The sequence below is a fragment of the Salmo trutta genome, chromosome 15 (assembly GCF_901001165.1).
Source record: "Salmo trutta chromosome 15, fSalTru1.1, whole genome shotgun sequence".
In the NCBI taxonomy this organism is placed as follows: Eukaryota; Metazoa; Chordata; class Actinopteri; order Salmoniformes; family Salmonidae; genus Salmo; species Salmo trutta.
In genome coordinates, this window is record NC_042971.1 from 41,530,660 (window position 1) to 41,558,347 (window position 27,688).

At 42.1% G+C, this 27,688-nt stretch overlaps 2 protein-coding genes across 3 annotated transcripts; one reads left to right on the forward strand and one right to left on the reverse strand.

Annotated features, from left to right (window-relative positions):
- gpr83 (G protein-coupled receptor 83) lies at window positions 1-15,639 on the forward strand. Its single transcript, XM_029690236.1, has 6 exons — window positions 1-17; window positions 1,646-1,871; window positions 2,990-3,115; window positions 3,199-3,332; window positions 3,622-4,060; window positions 15,565-15,639. The coding sequence occupies exons 1-6, from the start codon at window positions 1-3 to the stop codon at window positions 15,637-15,639; spliced, it is 1,017 nt and encodes a 338-aa protein (XP_029546096.1).
- Window positions 14,333-27,688, reverse strand: eda2r (ectodysplasin A2 receptor). Of its 2 annotated transcripts, XM_029691585.1 has the most exons (10): window positions 27,602-27,688; window positions 26,295-26,394; window positions 24,854-25,032; window positions 24,568-24,656; window positions 24,046-24,210; window positions 23,740-23,841; window positions 22,909-23,525; window positions 17,042-17,087; window positions 16,579-16,698; window positions 16,245-16,317 (listed from the first exon to the last, which is right to left on the reverse strand). In XM_029691585.1, exons 2-9 carry the CDS (start codon window positions 26,376-26,378, stop codon window positions 16,613-16,615), a joined length of 1,368 nt encoding a protein of 455 aa, XP_029547445.1. In that variant the 5' UTR covers window positions 26,379-26,394; window positions 27,602-27,688; the 3' UTR covers window positions 16,245-16,317; window positions 16,579-16,612. The 2 variants fall into 2 exon arrangements, with proteins under 2 accessions (XP_029547444.1, XP_029547445.1); XM_029691584.1 differs by lacking the exon at window positions 16,579-16,698 and having other exon boundaries at window positions 14,333-16,317.

A 27,688-nucleotide genomic window follows, 5' to 3' on the forward strand; every position in this document is an offset into this window, starting at 1 on the left:
ATGAGCAAGGGTACGAGGTAACTGAGTTAGATATGTACAAATAACTAGGAATAGTGTTACTAGCCAACGTGATAGATAAGAAACAGTAGCAGCAGCGTATGTGATGAGTCACAAAAGTTTGTGCAAAAAGGGTCAATGCAGATAGTTAAATAGTTAAGCAAATAGCTACCTGGAATAACCATTTAGCAGTCTTATGGCTTTGGGGTATAAACTGTTCAGGGTCCTATTGGTTACAGTGCATCGGTACCGCTTGCCGTGCGGTAGCAGAGAGAACAGTCTATGACTTGGGTTGCTGGAGTCTTTGACAACTTCCTCTGACACTACCTGGTCTAGTGTTCCTGGATGGCAGATGTACTAGGCCGTACGCATTACCCTCTGTAGCGCCTTCCGGTCGGATGCCAAGCAGTTGCCAAACCAAGCGGTGACGCAGCCAGTCATGATGCTCTCAATGGTGCAGCTGTAGAACTTTTTGAGGATCTGAGGGCACATGCCAAATCTTTTCAGCCTCCTGAGGGGGAAGGGTTGTTGTCATGCCCTCTTCACGACTGTGTTGGTTTGTGTGGACCTTGATAGATCCTTAGTGATGTGGACACCGAGGAACTTGAAGCTCTCAACTCGCTCCACTACAGCAGCTGTCGATGTGAATGGGGGCGGCCTTCCCTTTCCTGTAGTCCACGATCAGCTCTTTTGTCTTGCACATGTTGAGGGAGAGGTTGTTGTCCTGGCACTACGCTGCCAGGTCTCTGACCTCGTCCCTATAGGATGTCTCATTGTCGTCAGTGATCAAGCTTACCACCGTTGTGTTGTCAGCAAAGTTAATGATAATGTTGGAGTTATGCGTGGCCATGCAATCGTGGGTGAACAGGGAGTACAGGAGGGGACTAAGCACACACCCCTGAGGGGCCCCCATGTTGAGGGTCAGTTTGGCGAATGTGTTGTTGCCTACCCTTACCACCTGGGGGTGGCCCGTCAGGAAGTCCAGGATCCAGTTGCAGAGGGAGGTGTTCAGTCCCAGGGTCCTTATCTTAGTTATGAGCTTGGATGCCACTATGGTGTTGAATGCTGAGCTGTAGTCAATGAACAGTATTCTCACATATGTGTTCCTCTTGTCCAGGTAAGAGAAGACAGTGTGGAGGGAAATAGAGATTGCGTTTACAATTTATGTACACAATAATACTAAATCCTCTGAAACCAGGTTGTTTCCATTGGTGGATAGGTCGAGAGAATGGTTTATTTCATTACATGGTATCAACAGACACTAATGCTGAATTATTTGGCAAAATAATCACAAATACACAGTACACAAGATATCCATCAATACAATAATCATTATAATATCCTAATAATACATTATGTAGGGCTATACTCCCATTCTTTCATTCTAAGTTAATGGATTTTACATTATAACATATTTATATTTTATGTCCACCTATGGAAACCATTGAAGGTTCGTTGTTCAATGTAGGCCTAGCAGAATACCTTATTTCTGGTGCGAACGCAAGTCAAACAGACAACCTGAAAGAGCGCTGGATCTGTGGTTAGCTATGCTTCGAGTCAAATGATCTGACCAACCAGTTTAGACGCGGAGGAATACATGCTGCAGCACCTGTCATTTATACAGACAAATGATCAAGGAATGGTGAAGTGAAGTTCCTCATTGCAAATATGAGGCAGCGTCACAGAATTCAACAACCAAGACTTTACTCATTATAGCTTATTCAGTCATTATCATAATTTCACTTTTTGGGAATATTGTGGTTTGCCACGTTGTGATAAAGAACAAGAAGATGCATTCTGTCACAAGTTTGTTTATTATAAATTTGGCGGTTGCTGATTTAATGATTACTCTACTCAACACTCCTTTTACTCTGGTAAGTTACCTGAGCTAAATAGTTACCACAGATATGGTCTATACTTGTTTGTGACTATGTCGTAGGCTCGTTGTTTTCAAATGTATTTCTGTGCATTCTTTAAAGGCACAGTCTGTCATTTTAAATAATGACTATATTTTGCAGAATAGGCTTCTGATAAAGACCTTACTAAGGTTAGTAGCCTAAAACTCAACTTGTTAAAATGTTTGTTGACACTGGAGAATTTATTCACAAATGTAGCATAATGTTTTCTCTCATGGAAAGATAAAAATAACTTGCTCTATTGTTTACATTTTTATGGGTGGACCACTCTTTGGGGGTAGGCTGTGGTGTAATTACAGATCATGTTTTTTTATATTGCCTTTGCAACTAACAGGCTACCATAACAACTACTGTAACAGGTGTACTGTGTGTAAGCATTGTACTGCAATAAGATCTTGGCTTTTGTGGTACAGTCTGATAGCTCGCTATGCACTGTAGGAGTTACAGTTGAAGTCCCATTAGAGCTCTCACTCCCTCCTGCTACACTGGTGGCAGCGGTGGGATTCACCCCATTTCTCTCAAGTATTGGGGAAGTGTTCTCTGGCTCGCAGCTAGGGCTCCGTGCATGAGGACACTGGGAATACAGATATGCACCTGTTGATCTTATGGCTGCCGCAGGCATAAGCTATGAACAATGAACACAAATACATTTGATCGATGGCAATTTGAATGCACAGAGATACCGTGCTGAGATCCGTTGTCGTGCCATTCATACGCCTCCGTCCCCTCATGTTTCAGCATGATAATGCACGGCCCCATGTCGCAAGGATCTGAACACAATTCCTCGAAGTGGAAAATGTCCCAGTTCTTCCATGGCCTGTATACTCACCAGACATGTCATCCATATTTTTGTTCAGTGTAATTGACTTATTTTTAAAATATGTCTGTGCACTGTTATAAGCATGGCTTTGATTGTGCAAGTTTGAACAAATGTTTCAATTTGATGGTCATCCAAATTGGCATAATTGTAAGGGTTGACTACCACTTGTTTTATATATTTATAAGGAAGTGTTAGGAAGTGTTACCTAAATGAAAACCTCAGATTGTGTTTGTATTAAATGTGTTCGGTTTTTCAGGCCAGATTTGTAAACAGCACCTGGGTCTTTGGGAAGACCATGTGCCATGTCAGCCGATTCACACAGTACTGCTCTGTTCATGTGTCAGTGCTGACCCTAGTGGCCATTGCCCTAGACAGACATCAAGTAACTCACTTATTGTATCTTTTTACTTTCTTCACTTGAACTTACTTGAACAAGGATTCCAGTTAAACACATTTTCTTTGCAGATAGTCATGCATCCGATGAGGCAGCGGATATCAATGTTTCGTGGCATGATTGGTATAGTTGTGATTTGGGTGATGGCCTCGTGTTTCTCTCTACCTCATGCCATTTATCAGAAGCTGCTGTGGTTTGACTTTGGGTAAGGGAGCAATATTATCTATTTATGTAAATGACATATTTGCTCCAGACAATCAGTACCATACTGTAATATTTATGCTTCCTTTTAGACACTAATAAATGGCTTCTGTATCCAGAGTTTAGTAAAACCTAATTACAGTCATTCTTAGCCAACACAGCCTCTGATTTTGAATGTACCTTTTACCTTTAATAGCTTCTATAATAACTAATATAAGCCTCTATAAACCCATAACTACTCACTTCCAAAAGTAGAGACTGTAAGCAAACATCATGTTTTTCCCTAATCACAGAAAAGTTCGAATGGTGTGTCTGCCCAGCTTTCCACAGCCGTCAGATGTGTTTTGGAAGTACTTGGACCTGGCCACGTTTTTCCTCCTCTACTTGTTGCCACTTTCTATCATCTCCATAGCTTACATTATCGTTGCTAAGAAGCTATGGATGCGTAATGCTATAGGGGATGTGACTCTGGCGCAATATGTCGCCCACAGACAAAGGAAGAAGATGACTCTGAAGATGCTGATGTTGGTGGTGGCTGTTTTTGCTATTTGCTGGTTCCCTTTAAACTGTTATGTGATTTTGGTGTCCAGCCAGGCCATTAACACTAACAATGCTATCTACTTCACCTTCCATTGGTTTGCCATGAGTAGCACCTGTTACAATCCTTTTATCTACTGCTGGCTGAACGGAAGCTTCAGGACGGAGCTCAAGTCCCTGTCATGCCCTGACCAGGTGAACTCGGGTATATTGGGTCAGGGCGTGTCATGTTAGGTATTTTTCCTTGGTTTGGGTTTTGTTTACGTTTTAGCCTTGTGTAGGCTCTAGGTGGGAAATTCTATGTTGGGTTCTGTCGATCACATTTAAGTTGCTGTTTTCCCCACGCTGTTTGTGGGGTGTTGTCTCTTTGTTTTGAGCACGTAACGTATCGACATTTTTCTTGATTTTGTGTACATGTTTAATTCCAGTGTGTTCAATAAACATGTGTTCGCTCCCAGCTGCGTTTTGGTCCGCTTCCTCGTCACCAGGCGACGATCGTTACAGAACACCCCACCAAACCAGGACCAAGCAGCGGGAGGAAAAGGAGCGCGAGAGATGGGCTCGCGAGGGGAAGGAGTTCTGGACCTGGGAGGAGATCATGTCGGGGAAAGGACCCTGGCGGAAGGATTCCCAGGTCGAGGAGGTAAAGCCAGCCGGTAGACGGAGTCGCAGGTGGCGGTCGAGGAGGCCCGGAAAACACCCCCAAGAAAATTTTGGGGGGGGGCTAATGGGGTGGTCCGGAAGGGCAGAGGAAGAGCCCAGACCACTGCTCTCGTGGGGGATGACGGCGGAGGAAGAGACGGAGATGAGGCAGCTGATTGAGCACCTGCAGAGGGAAGATCTGGAGGAGGAGCCATGGTATGCGGAGTTGCGCGCTGTGTCGCCAGTGCGCCCGCACAGCCCGGTGCGTCCGGTGGACATGCCCAGCACATGCCGTGCTAGGATGGGCATCCAGCCAGGACGAGTGGCTAAACCGGCTCCACGCTTCAGGTCACCAGTGCGTGTTCACAGTCCTGTCTGGCCCGTTCCTGTTCCCCGCACCAAGCCCACGGTGCGTGTCCACAGTCCTGCCCGGCCCGGCCCGTCCCTGCTCCCCGCACCAAGCCATGGTATGCGGAGTAGCACGCTGTGTCGCCAGTGCGCCCGCACAGCCCGGTGCGTCCGGTGGACATGCCCAGCACATGCCGTGCTAGGATGGGCATCCAGCCAGGACGAGTGGCTAAACCGGCTCCACGCTTCAGGTCACCAGTACGTGTTCACAGTCCTGTCCGGCCCGTCCCTGCTCCCCGCACCAGGTTAGTGGTGCGTGTCCCCAGTCCTGTCCGGCCCATCCCTGCTCCCCGCACCAGGTTAGTGGTGCGTGTCCCCAGTCCTGTCCGGCCCATCCCTGTTCCCCGCACCAAGCCCACAGTGCGTGTCCACAGTCCGGCACGGCCCGGTTCCGGTCCACCGGTGCCCAATCCTGTTCCGGTCGACGGCTCCGCTCCGGAGCCTGAGCATGCCGCTCCACAGTGGTCCAGTCCGGGCCAGAGGGGTAGGGTTAAGGTGAAGGCGGGGGAAAGAACACGCCCGGGGCCAGAGCCTCCACCCCCCCTAATAGACTTAAGTTTGGTGCGCCGGGAGTACGCACCGTTGGGGGGGGGGGGTTCTGTCACGCCCTGACCAGGTGAACTCGGGTATATTGGGTCAGGGCGTGTCATGTTAGGTATTTTTCCTTGGTTTGGGTTTTGTTTACGTTTTAGCCTTGTGTAGGCTCTAGGTGGGAAATTCTGTGTTGGGTTCTGTCGATTCCCAATCAGAGACAGCTGTCGCTAATTGTCTCTGATTGGGATCACATTTAAGTTGCTGTTTTCCCGACGCTGTTTGTGGGGTGTTGTCTCTTTTTGTTTTGAGCATGTAACGTATCGACATTTTTCTTGATTTTGTGTACATGTTTAATTCCAGTGTGTTCAATAAACATGTGTTCGCTCCCAGCTGCGTTTTGGTCCGCTTCCTCGTCACCAGGCGACGATCGTTACAGTCCCTGCCTTTTATTTGGCGTTCCAAGAGGGCAGGACATCCATGCTGAGGTTGTCATTTCTATAACTACATAGATTCTGTATAAAGATATAGAGGTTAATGCAGAGGTTAACATCTTTCCATAAGATTCTGTCAAGGTCGCACCTATCTCCATTTGGTTGATGTAATTTCTAATTAGATCTAGTTCAACGGAAGTCTATTTCTTTAAGGGGAGGTAAAATAAAAATAATAAAATGGTGAAGTAATTTGTAAAATATTTTGTAAATAATCGTGAAAGAGAATATTGGTGAAACACTTGTATGGATATCAAATCAAATCAAATGTATTTATATAGCCCTTCTTACATCAGCTGATATCTCAAAGTGCTGTACAGAAACCCAGCCTAAAACCCCAAACAGCAAGCAATGCAGGTGTAGAAGCACGGTGGCTAGGAAAAACTCCCTAGAAAGGCCAAAACCTAGGAAGAAACCTAGAGAGGAACCAGGCTATGAGGGGTGGCCAGTCCTATTCTGGCTGTGCCGGGTGGAGATTATAACAGCACATGGCCAAGATGTTCAAATGTTCATAAATGACCAGCATGGTCAAATAATAATAATCATAGTAGTTGTCGAGGGTGCAACAAGTCGGTAACACGAGTGTCAGTTGGCTTTTTCATAGCCGATCTTTGAGAGTATCTCTACCGCTCCTGCTGTCTCTAGAGAGTTGAAAACAGCAGGTCTGGGACAGGTGGCACGTCCAGTGAACAGGTCAGGGTTCCAGCAGGTCTGGGACAGCAGGTCTGGGACAGGTAGCACGTCCGGTGAACAGGTCAGGGTTCCATAGCTGCAGGCAGAACAGTTGGAACTGGAGCAGCAGCACGGCCAGGTGAACTGGGGACAGCAAGGAGTCATCAAGCCAGGTAGTCCTGAGGCATGGTCCTAGGGCTCAGGTCCTCCGAGAGAGAGAAAGAAAGAAAGAGAGAAAGAGAGAATTAGAGAGAGCATATTTAAATTCACACAGGACACCGGAAAAGACAAGAGAAATACTCCAGATGTGACAGACTGACCCTAGCCCCCCGACACATAAACTACTGCAGCATAAATACTGGAGGCTGAGACAGGAGGGGTCAGGAGACACTGTGGCCCCATCCGATGAAACCCCCGGACAGGGCCAAACAGGTAGGATATAACCCCACCCACTTTGCCAAAGCACAGCCTCCACACCACTGGAGGGATATCTCCAACCACCAACATACCATCCCGGGACAAGGCCGAGTATAGCCCACAAAGATCTCCGCCACGGCATAAACCAAGGGGGGGCGCCAACCCAGACAGGAAGACCACGTCAGTGACTCAACCCACTCAAGTGATGCACCCCTCACAGGGACGGCATGGAAGAACACCAGTAAGCCAGTGACTCAGCCCCCGTAATAGGGGTAGAGGCAGAGAATCCCAGTGGAAAGAGGGGAAACCGGCCAGGCAGAGACAGCAAGGGCGGATCGTTGCTCCAGCCTTTCCGTTCACCTTCACACCCCTGGGCCAGACTACACTTAATCATAGGACCTACTGAAGAGATGAGTCTTCAGTAAAGACTTAAAGGTTGAGACTGAGTCTGCGTCTCTCACATGGGTAGGCAGACTATTCCATAAAAATTGAGCTCTATAGGAGAAAGCCCTGCCTCCAGCTGTTTGCTTAGAAATTCTAGGAACAATTAGGAGGCCCGCGTCTTGTGACCGTAGCGTACGTGTAGGTATGTACGGCAGGACCAAATCGGAAAGATAGGTAGCAGCAAGCCCATGTAATGCTTTGTAGGTTAGCAGTAAAACCTTGAAATCAGCCCTTGCCTTAACAGGAAGCCAGTGTAGGGAGGCTAGCACTGGAGTAATATGATCAAATTTTTTGGTTCTAGTCAGGATTCTAGCAGCCGTATTTAGCACTAACTGAACTTTATTTAGTGCTTTATCCGGGTAGCCAGAAAGTAGAGCATTGCAGTAGTCCAACCTAGAAGTAACAAAGGCATGGATTAATTTTTCTGCGTCATTTTTGGACAGAAAGTTTCTGATTTTTGCAATGTTACGTAGATGGAAAAAAGCTGGCCTTGAAACAGTCTTGATATGTTCTTCAAACGAGAGATCAGGGTCCAGAGTAATGCCGAGGTCCTTCACAGTTTAATTTGAGACGACTGTACAACCATCCAGATTAATTGTCAGATTCAACAGAAGATCTTTGTTTCTTGGGACCTAGAACAAGCATCTCTGTTTTGTCCGAGTTTAAAAGTAGAAAGTTTGCAGCCATCCACTTCCTTATGTCTGAGACACAGGCTTCTAGCGAGGGCAATTTTGGGGCTTCACCATGTTTCATTGAAATGTACAGCTGTGAGTCATCCGCATAGCAGTGAAATTTAACATTATGTTTTCGAATGACATCCCCAAGAGGTAAAATATATAGTGAAAACAATAGTGGTCCTAAAACGGAACCTTGAGGAACACCGACATGTACAGTTGATTTGTCAGAGGACAAACCATTTACAGAAACAAACTGATATCTTTCCGACAGATAAGACCTAAACCAGGCCAGAACTTGTCCGTGTAGACCAATTTGGGTTTCCAATATCTCCAAAAGAATGTGGTGATCAATGGTATCAAAAGCAGCACTAAGATCTAGGAGCACAAGGACAGATGCAGAGCCTCGGTCTGACGTCATTAAAAGGTCATTTACCACCTTCACAAGTGCAGTCTCAGTGCTATGATGGGGTCTAAAACCAGACTGAAGCGTTTCGTATACATTGCTTGTCTTCAGGAAGGCAGTGAGTTGCTGCGAAACAGCTTTTTCTAAAATTATTGAGAGGAATGGAAGATTCGATATAGGCCGATAGTTTTTTATAATTTCTGGGTCAAGATTTGGCTTTTTGAAGATAGGCTTTATTACTGCCACTTTCAGTGAGTTTGGTACACATCCGGTGGATAGAGAGCCGTTTATTATGTTCAACATAGGAGGGCCAAGCACAGAAAGCAGCTCTTTCAGTAGTTTAGTTGGAATAGGGTCCAGTATGCAGCTTGAAGGTTTAGAGGCCATGATTATTTTCATCATTGTGTCAAGAGATATATTACTAAAACACGTTAGTGTCTCCCTTGATCCTAGGTCCTGGCAGGGTTGTGCAGACTCAGGACAACGGAGCTTTGGAGGAATATGCAGATTTAAAGAGGAGTCCGTAATTTGCTTTCTGATGATCATGATCTTTTCCTCAAAGAAGTTCATAAATTCATTACTGCTGAAGTGAGGGCCATCCTCTCTTGGGGAATACTGCTTTTTAGTTAACTTTGCGACAGTATCAAAAAGAAATTTCGGATTGTTCTTATTTTCCTCAATTAAGTTGGAAAAATAGGCTGATCGAGCAGCAGTGAGGGCTCTTCGATACTGCACGGTACTGTCTTTCCAAGCTAGTCGGAAGACTTCCAGTTTGGTGTGGCGCCATTTCCGTTCCAATTTTCTGGAAGCTTGCTTCAGAGCTCGTGTATTTTCTGTATACCAGGGAGCTAGTTTCTTATGACAAATGTTTTTAGTTTTTAGGGGTGCAACTGCATCTAGGGTATTACGCAAGGTTAAATTGAGTTCCTCGGTTAGGTGGTTAACTGATTTTTGTCCTCTGACATCCTTGGGTAGGCAGAGGGAGTCTGGAAGGGCATCAAGGAATCTTTGGGTTGTCTGAGAATTTATAGCATGACTTTTAATGCTTCTTGGTTGGGGTCTGAGCAGATTATTTGTTGCGATTGCGAACGTAATAAAATGGTGGTCCGATAGTCCAGGATTATGAGGAAAAACATTAAGATCCACAACATTTATTCGATGGGACAAAACTAGGTCCAGAATATGACTGTGGCAGTGAGTAGGTCCAGAGACATGTTGGACAAAACCCACTGAGTCGATGATGGCTCCGAAAGCCTTTTGGGGGGGCCTGTGGACTTTTCCATGTGAATATTAAAGTCACCAAAAATGTAAACAGTAGCTATAAAAAGTGATTGAGCAGGCTGCATAGATTTCATGACTAGAAGCTCAAAAGACGAAAACGTCGTTGTTGTTTTTTTTGTAGGTAAATTTAAATTTGCTATCGTAAATGTTAGCAACACCTCCGCCTTTGCGCGGGGGGTATGGTCACTAGTGTAACCAGGGGGTGAGGCCTCATTTAACACAGTCAATTCATCAGGCTTAAGCCATGTTTCAGTCAGGCCAATCACATCAAGATTATGATCAGTTAATTGACTATAACTGCCTTTGAAGTGAGGGATCTAACATTAAGTAGTCCTATTTTGAGATGTGAGGTATCACAATCTCTTTCAATAATGGCAGGGATGGAGGAGGTCTTTATACTAGTGAGATTGCTAAGGCGAACACAGCCATCTTTAATTTTGCCCAACCTTGGTCGAGGCACAGACACGGTCTCAATGGGGATAGCTGAGCTGACTACACTGACTGTGCTAGTGGCAGACTCCACTAAGCTGGCAGGCTGGCTAACAGCCTGCTTCCTGGCCTGCACCCTATTTCATTGTGGAGCTAGAGGAGTTAGAGCCCTGTCTATGTTCGTAGATAAGATGAGAGCACCCCTCCAGCTAGGATGGAGTCCGTCACTCCTCAACAGGCCAGGCTTGGTCCTGTTTGTGGGTGAGTTCCAGAAAGAGGGCCAATTATCTACAAATTCTATCTTTTGGGAGGGGCAGAAAACAGTTTTCAACCAGTGATTGAGTTGTGAGACTCTGCTGTAGAGCTCATCACTCCCCCTAACTGGGAGGGGGCCAGAGACAATTACTCGATGCCGACACATCTTTCTAGCTGATTTACACGCTGAAGTTATGTTGCGCTTGGTGACCTCTGATTGTTTCATCCTAACATCGTTGGTGCCGATGTGGATAACAATATCTCTATACTCTCTACACTCGCCAGTGGATACTGTAATGGTAAATAAAACTAATGTGATTTTGCATGTAATGGGTTTTTTCAAAACATGATAGCCTACGGATACAGAATTCAAGTAAAAAAAAAATTGTTTCAGTGTCTATTCTTCTTTTATAGTATAATGTTTATAAATGTGTAACTGTGCACAGAGTAAACTCGAAACATTCACTATCATGCATTAGTTCACGCTATTGAATAGGGCTATTCAATTCTGTCCCTCAAGAGATGTACAGTAGTACTGCTGTTTTTCTTTCCTCCCTGGTAGTTAGTTGATCAGTGTATGTCATTGGCCTAAACTTGACTCACAATGTATTCTCAGGGCTGATTCATTCAGTCCCTGATCAGATGGAGGAAGTAAAATCACCAGTTCTGTGTGTGGTCCTCAAGGATTTTTCCTGGCCCTGCATTAGCATTATGCAATTAGTCAGATCCTATGAGCCAAGATTAAGCAAGTGTGAATACTTACTGATGGGAGGGTGTGATCTTTTTTATGTGTAGGCTATGTCATTGAGGTTCATAATTAAATAGCTATTTACATAATTTTCCATTCACCACATACGTAGTAGATGGTATCAGACCAAGTTCACTTAATTGAATGATATGTGCTTTTCACTGAATTACCTTTAAAGGAGTACCCATAATGTCATGTCATTACACTTGAAATCATTCAAATAATCTGAGTTGAACTATCTACCAATATAATTGCTTTCCCATAAATGTTTTATTTTTCTTATAATTGCTTAATTCAATAATTTCAGGAATTTATATAATTAGGTAGATAGATGATCATAAAAAATCCCAAAGTTATTGAATGGCTTGGATTGACCAATCAGCATGCCTGATAGAAAAATGTACTTTTCTCACCAGACACCATCTGCTGGTTGAATCATAGACAATCATCATGTATAAAATTGGTTGAACATACACTGTGAAATAATGTCAGGGCCAGGGGAATCAGATGTGCTTATGTGTGAGTGTTTCATTTGTATTTAAACTAAATGTATTTGTATTTGAGTGTTTACCAGCATTTGTAACTTGAGTCTGATCATTATCTGTACAAAACAGATAATCTGATAATACTTGTGGAATCTAAAATACTTGCTTGTTTTCCAGTTTCTTGAAATACTTTGCAAATAAGTATTTCTATGTGAAAACTGAAATGGTCTATTAATTCCTTTTACAATTTAGCAGACGTTCTTATCCAGAGCAATTTACAGTAGTGAGTGTTGCAAGTACCATGTGTTGCAAGTGCCATGCTCTACCAACTGAGCTACATCATCACATCATCACAAACCACTTGATCTCTCAATGTAATCAATTACTGTATTGTGCATTGTTTTTCTTCATGGTGATGGAAAGTCTACAGGTACAAACCTAGATGACCAGCCTATGTACAATACAGTAATGAACATTTACATTAAGTGGTTTGTAAGGATGGGAAATAAATACTGCACAGAAAGTGGTTGTTTTCAATGTTATTTGATCTAGAAAAATAAAGCAAGGTATGACATCATTCCATGCTTTGGTTTAGTTTCCCTGGCACTGTTTCCACATACTAACGTTTTAGCATTTGTGGCACAAATCCCATTCAAGTCATGGGACCGATATCTGCATTTTTCAAGTATCATGTCAAAATCATTCAAAACTATCTAAAATGTATTATGAAGCTCAACAAAGTCACTTATAGATGATTTGAACATGATGCGGGAAAAATGCTAATATCGGTCCGATGACAGAAAAATGCTAATATCGGTCCAATGCATGGATTGCTGTCATACCTTGTCAATAGACTGCTGGTTAGGAAACCAATATGTTATTTTGGTGAACTATACCTTTAACGCCAACAAGCTAGAGACCTGGCCGTGTGGTGCCAGGATAAAAACCTCTCCATCAATGTGATCAAGACAAAGGAGATGATTGTGGACTACAGGAAAAGGAGGACCGAGCACACCCCCATTCTCATCGACGGGGCTGTAGTGGAGCAGGTTGAGAGCTTCAAGTTCCTTGGTGTCCACATCACCAACAAACTATCATGGTCCAAACACACCAAGACAGTCATGAAGAGGGCATGACAAAGCCTATTCCCCCTCAGGAGACTGAAAAGATTTGGCGTACAACCCAGTACATCACTGGGGCCCAGCTTCCTGCAATCCAGGACCTTTATACCAGGCGGTGTCAGAGGAAGGCCCTAAAGATTGTCAAAAACTCCAGCCACCCTAGTCAAAGACTGTTCTCTCTGCTACTGCACGGCAAGCGGTACTGGAATGCCAAATCTAGGTTCAAAAGGCTTAACAGCTTCTACCCGCAAGCCATAAGACTCCTGAACAGCTAATCAAATGGCTACCCAGACTATTTGCATTCCCTCCCTTTTACGCTGCTGCTACTCTCTGTTTATTATCTATGCAGTCACTTTAACTCTACCTACATGTACATATTACCTCAATTACCTTGACTAACCGGTGCCCCCGCACATTGACTCTGTACCGGTACCCCTGTATATAGACTCGCTACTGTTATTTTACTGCTGCACTTTAATTATTTGTTGCTTGTACTTTTTAAATTGTTTTATCTATTTTTTACTTAACACTTATTTTTCTTAAAACTGCATTGTTGGTTCAGGGTTTGTAAGTAAGCATTTCACTGTAAATACCTGTTGTATTTGGCGCATGTGAATACAACAATTTTGGACCTAGACTTGGCACAGCCTATAAGACAATATTTCATCGCAGTAGAACATCATCCTACTCATGCCACCTGGTGTATAATATTGTGAACTACCTCACATTTGAATTTCCACTATATTTTCATCAAGTGCCAGAATTATATTATTATTTCATCAAGTGCCAGAATTATATTATTATTTTGAATAGATCACCAACTAGAAATGTCATATCACAAAATAAGACACATATTTTCTTTTACAAATAGCATGTTTGTCAATCTCAAATTAGATGGTCTTTCTGGGAAGTCAGCTTTGTAACAGTTTACAGTTATACCACATAAAAAACAACACCATAAGGTATAAGCAAATGATATTGGTATGGTTGTAAACAATACATTATGATTTTGGTTGCTAATACAAATTGGTTGTCTCATTGATGTCACTGAAATCATGATATCTACTGTAATACACATAGAGAACATCAGAGGGCTCCATCAGCTTGTTCATGACTGTAAAACAGTAAAATAGCTTTATTTGACCATTCAATATAAAAGTAATAATATCCAGTCTCCTATAGATGTACAATTATTGTACTTTTTCCTAATTTTGACTTTTGTGATGTCTTCGTGAACATTTATTGTGATTCTATGCTGTACTTGTTTGGAAAAGTAAATGAACAATGCTGAGAAAAACTCAAGTTTCATTTCTTAACAAAATAATTTGTGTTGTTACACAATGTGAAAGCCTTGCTAAAAGGTAGCTTAGTAGAAATGTCAGTAGTGTGGCATTAGTTCTGCAAATCTTAATTTTACGTCTGCTTTTCAATTATGTACTGCAGAAATACAGCAACTGGCCATGTTTTCTGTTCAAATCTGTCCATGACTATATACTTCTTTATTACGTAATGTTTATGACAAATTACATCACAACACAATTACCATGAATAGGAATGTAATTTTTGTTTTGTTTACAAAAGTCCAAACCATGTATAAAAAGTAATACTAATACAAAATTCAGTACAGCCATAAACATAGTTTGTACAGTATGCATTTAAAAGAATGTATCTTCTGACAAACCTTTTAGATATGAATGCATCCTTTTCATGGATAGCATTTGATGCATGACAAAATATCTGAAACATAGAGTAAATTATGTCACATTAACATTCACATACATTACATGTGAAACCAGGTAAAAAATAACATTTGATCTATTCCGAATAAAAAATACAAATATAGCTGACCAGGCTTGATGACAGAAAGGACTCAAGATTAATAGGATAAAAAAAATCAAGCACCCTATCATGTAGGAACTATCTTCCTTTATGTGGAATCAGTGAAAGCATTACCATGTTTATCTCTCAATACCACAAGGACATCCATGATAGCGATGACAAGTTTCAAGTTGATAGGCCACTATGTAGTGGATTTACAGTGGTTTAAATGGACACGTAAAATCAGATTTTTGATTTGTCAATAACTCAGCCATCTTTCGACCAATACGTTAGCTGAAACTAAGTTAAGGCATGCACCATGGGCCTACATTCCAAAGTTGGTATCATTTGGTCCAATGGTTCATGAGATTTAGATTTCAAATATGAATCTACTGGTATAGTGTGGACATCTTTGAATGCACCAACATTATTTTCTCAAATAATTATTTTCTCAAATGCTTTATGGACTACTGTCCAAAGACAAAATTTGGAGTGAATCTGACTTTTAGTCCATGAGAAGATTTAAAAAATATATTTTATGTATTAGCGTTATATAGTGAAAAAAGGGAATTGTTAATAGTGTCCATATTTTTAAGATATCAATTCCAAGTGTAGCATGGCTCATCGTGGTAATGTATTTGATTATTCTAAAAAGTTTCAAGTTGATAGGCCATTGTGGGGTGGATTTACAAAGGATTTAAAAGGACACGTAAAATTGGTTTTCCTGATTTATCAATAACTCAGCCATCACTTAACCAATCGCTTAGCTTTTCTCAAACTAAGTTATGAAATGTACCATGCGCCTACATACCGAATTTCATGAGAAGTTACCTATGGTTCATGAGAAATTTTTCAAAGGTTTTCCAAAATTTCCAAGATGGAGGAAAATCTGTCCCGACAGACCTTATGGGAACTTGAGGCAAATTTGTTCAGTATGGGGAACAACACCTAGATACAACGTTTCAAGTCTCTAGGTCAAATGAGGCGGCGGATATGAGGGTTTAAGTGAGACTGCTTAAAACAGTGCCACATATAGGTCAATCAGTGCCATTATTTCTGACCAAATTATTCAGGTCTCTAGTTTCTGTGTGTAAAATTTGAAAAAAGTTTCCAATGCGTTATTTGACCATGTCAAGGAAAACAAATAATCTAATACTAACAATAGGTTTTACAGCTTTGCTGTGAACCCCTAAATGTTTACACATCCACATATGAGTTTAAGCAGTTATGTTGTTCCAGGTAGGTTCTAGTTGAGTAGTACGCATACTGATCATATTATAACCTGTTGATGTCAGCCTTCTAGGTTGTGTTGGCAGAAGTGTTGTTAGCATCAACAGTTAGCATGTTCATCCTGTGAAATAGCGCTGCAGGGCATATTCACATAGCAGGAGCAGGGTGTCAGGCCTTTGCAGGAGATAGAAGGTGTGGAGCAGTTCAGGTACCGTCAGCAGAGTGCAGGAGGAAAGGTACCGAAAGACCTGATCAAACCCGCGCAGGTCTTTCAGCAACTCGTGAGATATGCCCATCTTCAGCGCCACCTGCTGGTAGTTCTGTACTCCTGGGAACGTTGGGTCCAGCTTCAGAGCCAGAGAATCCACCAAGGCCTGCGGCAGCCTGCCTAGACGGACACCTGGAAGTAGAAGATACACAGGCCAATGGGGAAATGAGCACAGATCCCCCTGACCACCTACCACAAGTGGTTAACTATTCAGCTATTACTGGATGTTACTGTTTCTACATTCAACATTTGAGAATGTCTTGTGGACAGTGACAGTGTGCAAATAACGGCATCCTCTGTGGACCACACGCCAGGTCAGTTGGTGTGTTGCTTCACCAGGAAGCCTACAGGTAGCAAATTCTAGCAATTGTATCATGCTGTCATCATTACTACCTCAAGACTAGCCCATGCTGTAAAGGGAAAACATTTATCCTCTTCTTGAATATTTAGCCAGTGGTGCCAAGTATGCAGCTAAGTCTCTTGGCACAACGATTGTCTGTTTCTCCATGTGGCCTGTAGAACAGTAAGACATTGTATATTTGACTATTCCTCTTGGCCAAGATAAAGAAATGTTTTAAAGCCATCAAGACACAATGAAAAACAACTTTAAAAACTACTGGTATAAACTGCTGCATTAACTTTGAAATCCAGAAACATCAAGCACAAGATTTGAATCTGTGAATACGTAGCTCAACTAAATCCCTAGCCACAACAGCAACAGAACTTCACCTCATCAGTCACATATACTGTGTATTGTGGTTTCTTTGAGATTTGCAATGTTTCATTTTGTTTCTGTTGAATGTGCTCCAGCATTAAAATAAGCTTTAGATATCAAGTAAACTGAAAAATAACCCACCTTGCATGATTCGGATACACTTCTTCAGCAGGCTCAAGGTTTCCATCTACAAATATAAATATTAATGAATGAATACTTTTTTTTGCTTCGTCCAGGGAAACATTCTCTACTAAATGAGTGAATCTGTAAACTTAATTTGTCACAGCTACAGTGAGGGAAAAAAGTATTTGATCCCCTGCTGATTTTGTACATTTGCCCACTGACAAAGAAAGGATTAGTCTATCATTTTAATGGTAGGTTTATTTGAACAGTGAGAGACAGAATAACAACAAAAATATCCAGAAAAACGCATGTCAGATATGTTATAAATTGATTAGCATTTTAATGAGGGAAATAAGTATTTGACCCCCTCTCAATCAGAAAGATTTCTGGGATCGTAATAGGAGAGATCCACTCTACTTCTGTAACTCTACTTAATATCTATGGGCCAAACATTGATAACCCCTCTTTTTTCAAAAGAGTCCTTGCCCTGATTCCAGATATCTCCCATACTAACCTGGTCATTGGAGGAGACCTCAACTGTGTACTAGACCAATATTTGGATAGATCCTCTACCCGGCGAACCCCTACCTCCTATTCAAGCGAATTCTTGAATACCTACATAAAAAATTCGAACTTATTTGATATATGGAGGATCTCTAACCCTACGAGTAGGGAATACTCCTTTTACTCTCATGTTCACAATGTTTATACTCAAATTGACTACTTTTTGGTTGATGCTAAACTACTCCCCTATACCTGTAATGTGAGGTATCATGATATTATAATCTCTGACCACAGTCCACTCACCTTCTCCCTGAGATTGGGTGACATCGTACCAAACGAGAGGGTCTGGAGGTTGAATCCTCAGCTCCTCACTGAACCAACATTCTGTGAACATCTTAAAGATCAAATTACATTTTTCTTTGATACCAACGACAACACAGAGACTTCCCCAGCATTATTGTGGGAAACACTGAAGGCTTATTTGAGAGGCTGTATCATCTCCTTTCAGACTGCCAGGAGTAGGCAAAACAGAAGAGAATTGGTAGAACTGGAGGGACAAATTCACTTACTGGATAGGGAGAATGCTAGACACCCATCTAGGGAGAAACATAAAAAAATTATGTCTTTAAAATTTAAATACAATCAGATCCTCTCTGCTAAAATTGCTAAATCTTTTCTCTATGCCAAGCAAAAATATTTTGAGTTTGGTGACAAACCACACAAACTACTCGCCAGACAACTTTGTAAGAATGTGAGTGACCGTATGATTCACAAAGTTAAATCTGCATCTGGGGAATTACTCTCTTCCCCCAAAGACATAAATGACAGATTCCGTCAGTTTTATGAGACTTTATATACATCTAAAGCAGACCCTAACCCCTTAATTATGCAAAACTTTTTGGAGAACTGTAATCTTCCTGCCCTGAACCAGGAAGACTCTAACTTCCTGAATAAGGAAATATCTCTTGAAGAAATTACAGAAACAATAAAAACTCTAAAGAGTGGCAAGACCCCGGGCCCAGATGGATACCCGAGTGAATTCTACAAAACATTCAGCAACATTCTCTCTCCCTACCTACACAAAATGTTGGTTCAGGCCAACGAGGATGGAGTGCTCCCACCCACTTTGGATGAGGCGTTTATTACAGTTATACATAAGAAGGGTAAGGATCCGGAAGAGGTAGGGTCATACAGACCAATATCCCTCCTTAATACAGACCAAAAGATTTTAGCAAAAACTTTGGCTAACAGGCTGAGCACTTTAATTGGCAAATTGGTCCATTCAGACCAGACCGGCTTTATCCCTAACAGAAACTCATTCTTCAATCTCAGGCGCCTATTCAACATTATGTATTCTCAGAGGTTACCTAACATGGACCTAGCCGTTATATCTCTTGACGCTGAAAAGGCCTTTGACCAAGTTGAGTGGCCCTATCTATTCAAGGTCCTACAGAAATGTAATATTGGAGATGGGTTCATAAAGTGGATCCAGCTTTTATATAGGAACCCCTGTGCGAGAATACTCACTAACCAATCATTGTCGCCCCGATTTAACCTTCACAGAGGGACAAGGCAGGGTTGTGCGCTGTCGCCTATGCTCTTCGCCCTTATTATTGAACCTCTCGCTCAAGCGATCAGATCTCATGCAGCAATACACGGCTATAATACTCAACATACTCTAAATAAGATTTCCCTATACGCAGATGACATTCTCCTCTATGTAACAGAACCCCAAGATAGTATTCCAGCTATTCTGGAGGTGATTCATTTGTTTGGTACCTTCTCGGGATACAGAATAAATTGGAACGAGAGTGAATTAATGCCCATTCGGTTGCAAAACACCTCCTGGCTAGAACATCTTTCAGTTAAGCTATCTTCAGATAAATTTACCTACCTTGGAATTGTAGTTACCAAACAATACTCCTTACTATTTAAAGAGAATTTCCCCTCTCTGATGCGAAAAACTTAAGGCAAACATACAATTTTGGAGAACTAAAATGGTCTTCCTCCCACAACTGCTCTACCTATACCAGAACATCCCAATATTCATACCTAAATCCTTTCATAAACAACTGGACTCTATTATCAATCCTTTCATCTGGGATTATAAAACACACAGGATAGGTAAAAAAACACCTCTGTAAATCCAAGATGGAAGGAGGATTGTCTCTCCCAAACTTTATATTTTACTACTGGGCCGCCAACCTCCGCGCTGTTACGTTTCTGCTGGATGACGCACTCCCGCCATCCAGCTGGCTTAGTATGGAGCGAGAGGAGTGCCACCCCTTCTCTATTGGTATTGTGATTTTGTCACCTGTCAATCTGGAGATGTCACTTTACCGTAACAATCCTATTATACATAGCACAGTCCGAATCTGGAAGCAAATTAAAGTCCACTTTGATCTTAGACCAATATCATTCATGCTTCCTGTTGCCAGGAATCCCTCCTTTGCCCCCTCTAACCTTGATAACACCTTTGAGCGGTGGGGAGAGTTGGGGATAAGTACCATAGGGGATTTATATATAGGGGGAACCTTTGCTTCCTTTGAATCGCTGAGGGAAACTTATAATCTTCCCAGAAGTAACTTTTTCAGATACCTACAGATTAGAGACTATGTTAGAAAATACCTCCCAACATTTGGGAATGCTAAACCTTCCACGTTTGACGGATGCATAAAAATATGCCCCACCTCAGACAAACTGATATCTCGTATATATGATGCTTTTCAATCTGTTAGCGCACCCTCTACTGATGCCATTAAGGCAAAATGGGAGGAAGAACTAGGGACTGACATTTCGATGGCAGACTGGGAAGACAGCTTGGTGTATATCCACTCCTGCTCCATTAACTCCAGACATCGTCTCATACAATTCAAGGTATTACACAGATTACACTATTCCAAAACCAAACTGAATAGGATATTTCCTGGGACATCCCCTATGTGTGATAAATGTCAGGCTGAACAGGGTACACTACTCCACTGCTTTGCCCTATGCTCTAACTTGTATGGGTATTGGTGTGGAATTTTTGGGATCCTCTCTGAAGTTCTGGAGACTTCAATAAACCCAGACCCGCTTCTGATAATCCTGGGAGTGTCCGATTCCCTAAACGGATTAACCAACTCCCAAAAACAACTCATCTCTTACAGTCTCATTTCGGCCAAAAAATTAATCTTGTTGTTTTGGAAAAAGAGGGAAGCGCCCTCTACCAAATTATGGCTCAGCGAATTGGCAAACACTGTACACTTAGAAAGAATTAGATATATTTTGAACAATAAATTATCAACATTTGATCAAATCTGGCAGCCTTTCCTCTCTTACTTGGACCAGGCGGCGCTGTGAATTTGCACTTAACGCACTCTCAATTGTCATTCGGTAATCTACCTTTGGGCAGCGTGTGCTGGCCCCGCCACCCGAGCAGTTGGGAGGGGAATAGGGTGGAATAAGGGGGGATAAAGTGGGGTATAAGTGGGGGGGCTACATCGACCCTTTTTTTTCTTTTTTTTTTCTAGCTGTCCTTGTTTTGTATGTCTTGTTTTGTAATATTTGTTTTGTGCCCAGAACTCTGGGTCTTTTGCTTAATGTCTGTTCTCTTATGTTTAGATAAGAACTGTAAACTTGTCTTTTATACCTATACACCATTCTTGTGTATGTGTTCAATAAAAAAATATTTGAACAAAGAAAGATTTCTGGCTCCCAGGTGTCTTTTATACAGGTAACGAGCTGAGATTAGGAGCACACTCTTAAAGGGAGTGCTCCTAACCGCAGCTTGTTACCTGTAAAAAAGACACCTGTCCACAGAAGCAATCAATCAATCAGACTACAAACTATCCACCATGGCCAAGACCAAAGAGCTCTCCAAAGATGTCAGGGACAAGATTGTAGACCTACACACGGCTGGAATGGGCTACAAGACCATCGCCAAGCAGCTTGTTGAGAAGGTGACAACATTTGGTGCGATTATTCGCAAATGGAAGAAACACAAAAGAACTGTCAATATCCCTCGGCCTGGGGCTCCATGCAAGACCTCACCTCGTGGAGTTGCAATGATCATGAGAACGGTGAGGAATCAGCCCAGAACTACACGGGAGGATCTTGTCAATGATCTCAAGGCAGCTGGGACCATAGTCACCAAGAAAACAATTGGTAACACACTACACCGTGAAGGACTGAAATCCTGCAGCGCCCGCAAGGTCCCCATGCTCAAGAATACATATACATGCCCGTCTGAAGTTTGCCAATGAACATCTGAATGACTCAGAGGACAACTGGTGAAAGTGTTATGGTCAGATGAGACCAAAATGGAGCTTTTTGACATCAACTCAACTCGCCGTGTTTGGAGGAGGAGGAATGCTGCCTATGACCCCAAGAACACCATCTCCACCGTCAAACATGGAGGTGGAAACATTATGCTTTGGGGGTGTTTTTCTGCTAAGGAGACAGGACAACTTCACCGCATCAAAGGGACGATGGACGGGGCCATGTACCGTCAAATCTTGGGTGAGAACCTCCTTCCCTCAGCCAGGGCATTGAAAATGGGTCGTGGATGGGTATTCCAGCATGACAATGACCCAAAACAAACGGCCAAGGCAACAAAGGAGTGGCTCAAGAAGAAGCACATTAAGGTCCTGAAGTGGCCTAGCCAGTCTCCAGACCTTAATCCCATAGAAAATCTGTGGAGGGAGCTGAAGGTTCGAGTTGCCAAACGTCAGCCTCGAAACCTTGAAGACTTGGACAAGATCTGCAAAGAGGAGTGGGACAAAAGCCCTCCTGAGATGTGTGCAAACCTGGTGGCCAACTACAAGAAACGTCTGACCTCTGTGATCGCCAACAAGGGTTTTGCCACCAAGTACTAAGTCATGTTTTGCAGAGGGGTCAAATACTTATTTCCCTCATTAAAATGCAAATCATTTTATAACATTTTTGACATGCGTTTTTCTGAATTTTTTGTTGTTATTCTGTCTCTCACTGTTAAAATAAACCTACTATTAAAATTATAGACTGATCATTTCTTTGTAAGTGGGCAAACGTACAAAATCAGCAGGGGATCAAATACTTTTCCCCCCACTGTAGCTAATTATGTCTTAAATGACAAGTGGGAAACATGAAACAAATGATCTATGGGCTTCCAGTCTCTTGCCTATAATGGGAGGGTATCAGAACTTATGAGATCAGCCAGTGTGTGTGTGTGTCTTTACATTGCATCCCATGGCCACAACTTAAGAGTGAAATGAAGGGTGCCATTCGCTTTTAAAAAATTCTGTGTAAGCATAAAATACAGCTACATCTAGTAACTGCTCACTCAAACTCACTACTGTTGAGTAAATGGTCATCTGTGTGAGAACATGTGAAACAAATCTGTCTTTCCTAAAGGTTATTACCGCATTACTGCCTCCCAGACTTCTGTTGCAGGGTTGTTGACGGCTGCTCCAACAGCTGTCAGTTTGCTCCTCTGGGCAGTCAGATGGACTCCTCCTCAGTTGTCTTCCTCCTAACCTGTCTCCGGAGGAGCCGTCCCTAATCTCAGATATTTCAGTAATCCCCAGGCTCACAGAGCTACAGTCTGGGTCTGTAGTACTGTCGAGGTCCAGTGTTGAGACTGCAGTGCTGTGGAAGTCTAGCTCAGTGCACTCCACTGGGACATGCTGATGGAGAGGGCTCTCCTGCAGCTCAGAGGCACAGTATCCCTCACTGCTCTGCAGGAACAGGGACCCTGCGACATACTCCCCACTGTCTATTGGACCCACAGGGATCTCCATTGTGAGTGGGACGTCCCCACTGACTGAGGGCGGCTCAGAGGATATCTGACAGACAAACCCAGATGAGCAGTTACTGCAGGTGGAGTTCTGCACCAGCGGCTGGGTCACCAGGAGGTATCTGTGGTCCTGAGTTTTAAGGTCAGGGTTTAGTACAATGGACCCCAGAGGGACAATTATGTCCACTTTGGACTGCAGTCTGGCCAATGTTTCTGCAGTGGTGGTAGAGTTATCACATGCACCTGTAGGAAGACAGGTCATCAGAGGGTTACATTAGTACCCTAACAAACCCCTTATGAACCATGCGTTCACAAATTGACTAGAATATGAGTCAATTCGGGGACGTTTAAGGCCCTTTTTTATCATGTGTGATGTCTGTTTTAGTGAGACATCAATGGACTACTAATAATGTGCTGGTCAATAAAGCGTGGTGGGTGGTTTTACTCTGATAATTACCTGAGTCTTGGCCTTCCTGCTCCAGGTTCAGTGTGACCCTGTTCACTGGGTATGCTGCACACTCCATGTCATTCTGACTTGTGCTTTGAGGAGCCAGGCATCCTTTCAGAGAGAGAAGATAATTAATGAGCTAGAGGAGGCACAGTTTGAGGAGGATTACTTGTACCCTGCGTGTTACTATAAAAGTGATTTCAACAAACACACTGACAGAATCCACATTATTACAGTTTCATCAGTGGTTGTGTGAAAATCTCATGCAACAAAAACTTCATTAAAGGAGAGATTTGCATGTGGATAATGAGATACCTTTAAATATTTTCTTTAGTAAGGTATGTCTGAAGTATATAAACAAGGCAGCAGCTAGGATGATTGCCATGGTAACCAGGGCTACAGAAATTGTGGCGTTAACAGCAGCATTATGGGCTGGGCCTTCTGGGCTCCAGACTTTTTCCACATCAACTTCTCTGCTTCCTGCAAAACAAAAGGATTCAGGTTGGTTCTGAGCAAACGGCTGAGCAAATGCTTAAACACACAACATTTATTTGATGTTTTAAATTTCTGACTTTGATCCTTTGGCAAATACAATTACTATAACACTATTCTATTAATAAAGAACAGTGTTATAATTCTTAAATATCTCATAACCCAAACAATTCATTCTCTACGTCAACAATTGCACACAGAAAATTAGGCTAATAAAAACATGGGTAATTAAGTTTCCAGCACATGGAGGTAATTTTCTAATATAACAGTAGGCTACACAATTGACATCAATAATGAAGTTGTTTTCCTTTCTCAGAGTCCCGTCCAAGCTTTACTGAGACTTACGGCTGCACTGCTGCTCAGTAGTGGAGGAGGGACCACATGGCATGCACTCCAAGTCCTGCAAGCCATCTATCCGTGTCTTACTGTAAAAGCTGAAATCAGATAAAAGTAGAGCAGGAAAAAAAGTCTGAAATAGTTATATTTCAAGTAAACGAGCTAATAAAACTAAGTCCACATGTTCTGTTCTCGATGAAGAGCTTTTATGACTTAAAAGCACAGATATGGCTTAACTATAAAGATGTGTAGATACTATATGTAAGAATGCGATGAGATAATGTACAGTACAAACCCTGGTAAACACTCCCCACAGACTGCATTGCTTTTAGAGGTGCACAGTGACTTCTGGTGCCTGTTTATGCGTTTACATGACTGGCAGAATCTGCAGAAGTGGTAACCCCGACCCTCTTTATAAGTCTTGACATTACAGGGGATGCAATAAGCCGACCGTCCACTTCCATAACCACAGTCCTGCCGGGAAATAAGAATCAAAATATACAGTGCAGACCTGTTTACAGCTAAGGATTTCACTGAAGTGAATTTCTTAAGCAGACGGTTGCAAAACAGAAATAGAAGTGAATATGATGATTAGAGGTCTAGATTACAAAATACATGACTGTTCCCCCTTCCAATGAGCACTGGGGTTATTTTAGGTCATGGGTAAACCCAAATGTGAAGATCCTTAGCATGCCTGCCAAGTGGACTTGTGTGGATTTGGAACAAAGTTCTCTGCCAGTGGAATTATGTTAGAGTGAGATCACCACAGACAGTCAAATCAAACTTTTTGTGGTTTCATAAAAATGTAGGATGTTCATTTGAGCCAGTTTGCTACAGCAACAGGAAAAGTGAATTATTATGTGGATAACTAATGGACATTTCTGTAGGGGTTGAGAGGCTATATTTTTCTAAAGGAAAAATGAAGGCCGACATTTCTCAATGGAAATTACACATTTCAGAAGCTTTTTTAAACCTAAAATACACTACACGTTTTACATTTCCTGTATTGCAGGAAAGTTATCCTGCAAATTAAGGATACAATTAAGATCCTACACCTGTTGTAATGACAAATCCTGGTTCTGCAGTAAAAGGTGTGAACATTTGAACCTTAAAACGTTTAAAGGAAATTGGGATCCTAAACGTTAAGAGAAATCCCTAACCGAGTTATCGTAAGCACCAGACCTAATAAGTCTCCTCCGTTCCTAGAAGAATCTAATCTTGACACTCAGAAATGGCGAAATGGGAGTCGACACCGGGAGTTGACGTGCAAGGAGTCGATGAATCAATTATTTTGGAGTCAGTTGGAAAAATGGCAGAGAAAGGCAAGCGACAACTATGAAATCCTGTCTGGCAATACATTGAGAACTTCGATGAGAAGTTAATGCAAGGTGGAATTGAGTTACAGTAATGGTAGTACAGGTGTAACGCTTAATCATTTGAAAGGGACGCACCGTGTGACCCAAACATGAGACCCAAACCGTTGCAGGCAGCAGCACAGCTGCATTGTGAATTCACGTGGAATTTTTCTTATTTTTATTTTTCTTATTATTAACTCAAAACCCATAATAAAATGGCCGTTAAAACGTTAAGAAATGTTTTCACACGTCTACTGCTCAGCTGAGTTGATAGGCTACTAGACATGGCCTATCTGTCTATAGGCCTATCTGTTTGTTGTGAAAATAAGGTAAATTCTCTTTCAAAACAAAAATATTCCTCTATAATGTAACAATACCCACCTCTGACAGCTCTTGTCCTGGTCCACATTGCAGACATGGGTGGCAGTTCCCATTCAAGTAGTACTGGGTTTCAGAACAATCCATGACAGCAATGTAACTCCTAGAAAAATTCAATATGTATGATAGTTTATAGCGCAGTAGTTAGCTCCTTTTTTATCTTTATAATTAACACAGAGTAAAATGGAAACAAAATGCATAGAGATTGCTGTATCTTAGCCACTGCACGGAATATTGCATTTTTTATTTTATTTATTGAACCTTTATTTAACTAGTCAGTTAAGAACAAATTATAATTTACAATGACGGCCTACAAAAAGGCAAAACGCCTCCCGCAGGGATGGGGACTGGGATTAAAAATAAAAATAAACAAAACACACATCACGACAAGAGAGACACCACAACACTACTTAAAGAGAGACCTAAGACAACAACATAGCATGGCAGCGACACATGACAACACAGCATGGTAGCAGCACAACATGGTAGCAACACAAAACAGGGTACAAACATTGGGCACAAACATCGGGCACAAACATCACAAAGGGCAAGAAGGTACAGACAATACATCACGCAAAGCAGCCACAACTGTCTGTCCATGACTGAGTCTTTGAATGAAGAGATTGAGATAAAACTGTCCAGTTTGAATGTTTGTTGCAGCTCGTTCCAGTCGCCAGTTGCAGCGAACTGAAAAGACGAGCGACCCAGAGATGTGTGTGCTTTGTGGACCTTTAACAGAATGTGACTGGCAGAACGGATGGTGTATGTGGAGGATGTGGGCTGCAGTAGATATCTAAGATAAGGAGGAGTATTGAATACATTGAATGAAATGTATTGCTTGTGTGCATGTTGAACAATTTTCAATATCCCATCACTTGATGTCACTGAAGTACACTAAAAATGCAGACAACAAAACACAAACAAGAGGATATAGAATTACAGTAAAATAATGTCTAAAGCTGAAATCAGCTAGGCTCCATCCATCATCTCTATGTGTTGTGTTGAAGGGTGAAAAGCAAGATAACACTATTGAGAAAGAATACACGCAGAGGTTTTAGCATACTGTATCCTCTACTTTAAATTACAACCCTGCTATACTAATATTGATTGGTGAGATTACTTAACAGTTTTATGAAATGCCACAAAGGAAAACCACTAAGGTTGAACAACAGCTCATTGGCAACTGGAAAGATCATTCATTACCAGCGGTGCGTATCTGATACGGCCATCACTTAGGCTACAAGCTAATAATTTACACCTCCCACCCTTAGTATCACAACACATTTAAATATATATCACTGTCACATTACCTTGATCCATACGGTTTACGAAGATACTTAAACACACTTTTTAAATCGTTTTCACGATCCTATACTTTAGCACGCTATCGATAGGCA

Coding starts and splice junctions, on each gene's coding strand:
- gpr83 (XM_029690236.1), top strand. Junction 3,116..3,198: donor TTGCCCTAGACAGACATCAA/GTAACTCACTTA, acceptor TTTTCTTTGCAG/ATAGTCATGCATCCGATGAG. Junction 3,333..3,621: donor CTGCTGTGGTTTGACTTTGG/GTAAGGGAGCAA, acceptor CCCTAATCACAG/AAAAGTTCGAATGGTGTGTC.
- eda2r (XM_029691584.1), bottom strand. CDS start 26,378: ATGGATTGTTCTGAAACCCAGTACTACTTGAATGGGAACTGCCACCCA. Junction 23,842..24,045: donor ACTAAAGAAAATATTTAAAG/GTATCTCATTAT, acceptor TCTCTCTGAAAG/GATGCCTGGCTCCTCAAAGC. Junction 16,318..17,041: donor GTGTATCCGAATCATGCAAG/GTGGGTTATTTT, acceptor TTCTACTTCCAG/GTGTCCGTCTAGGCAGGCTG.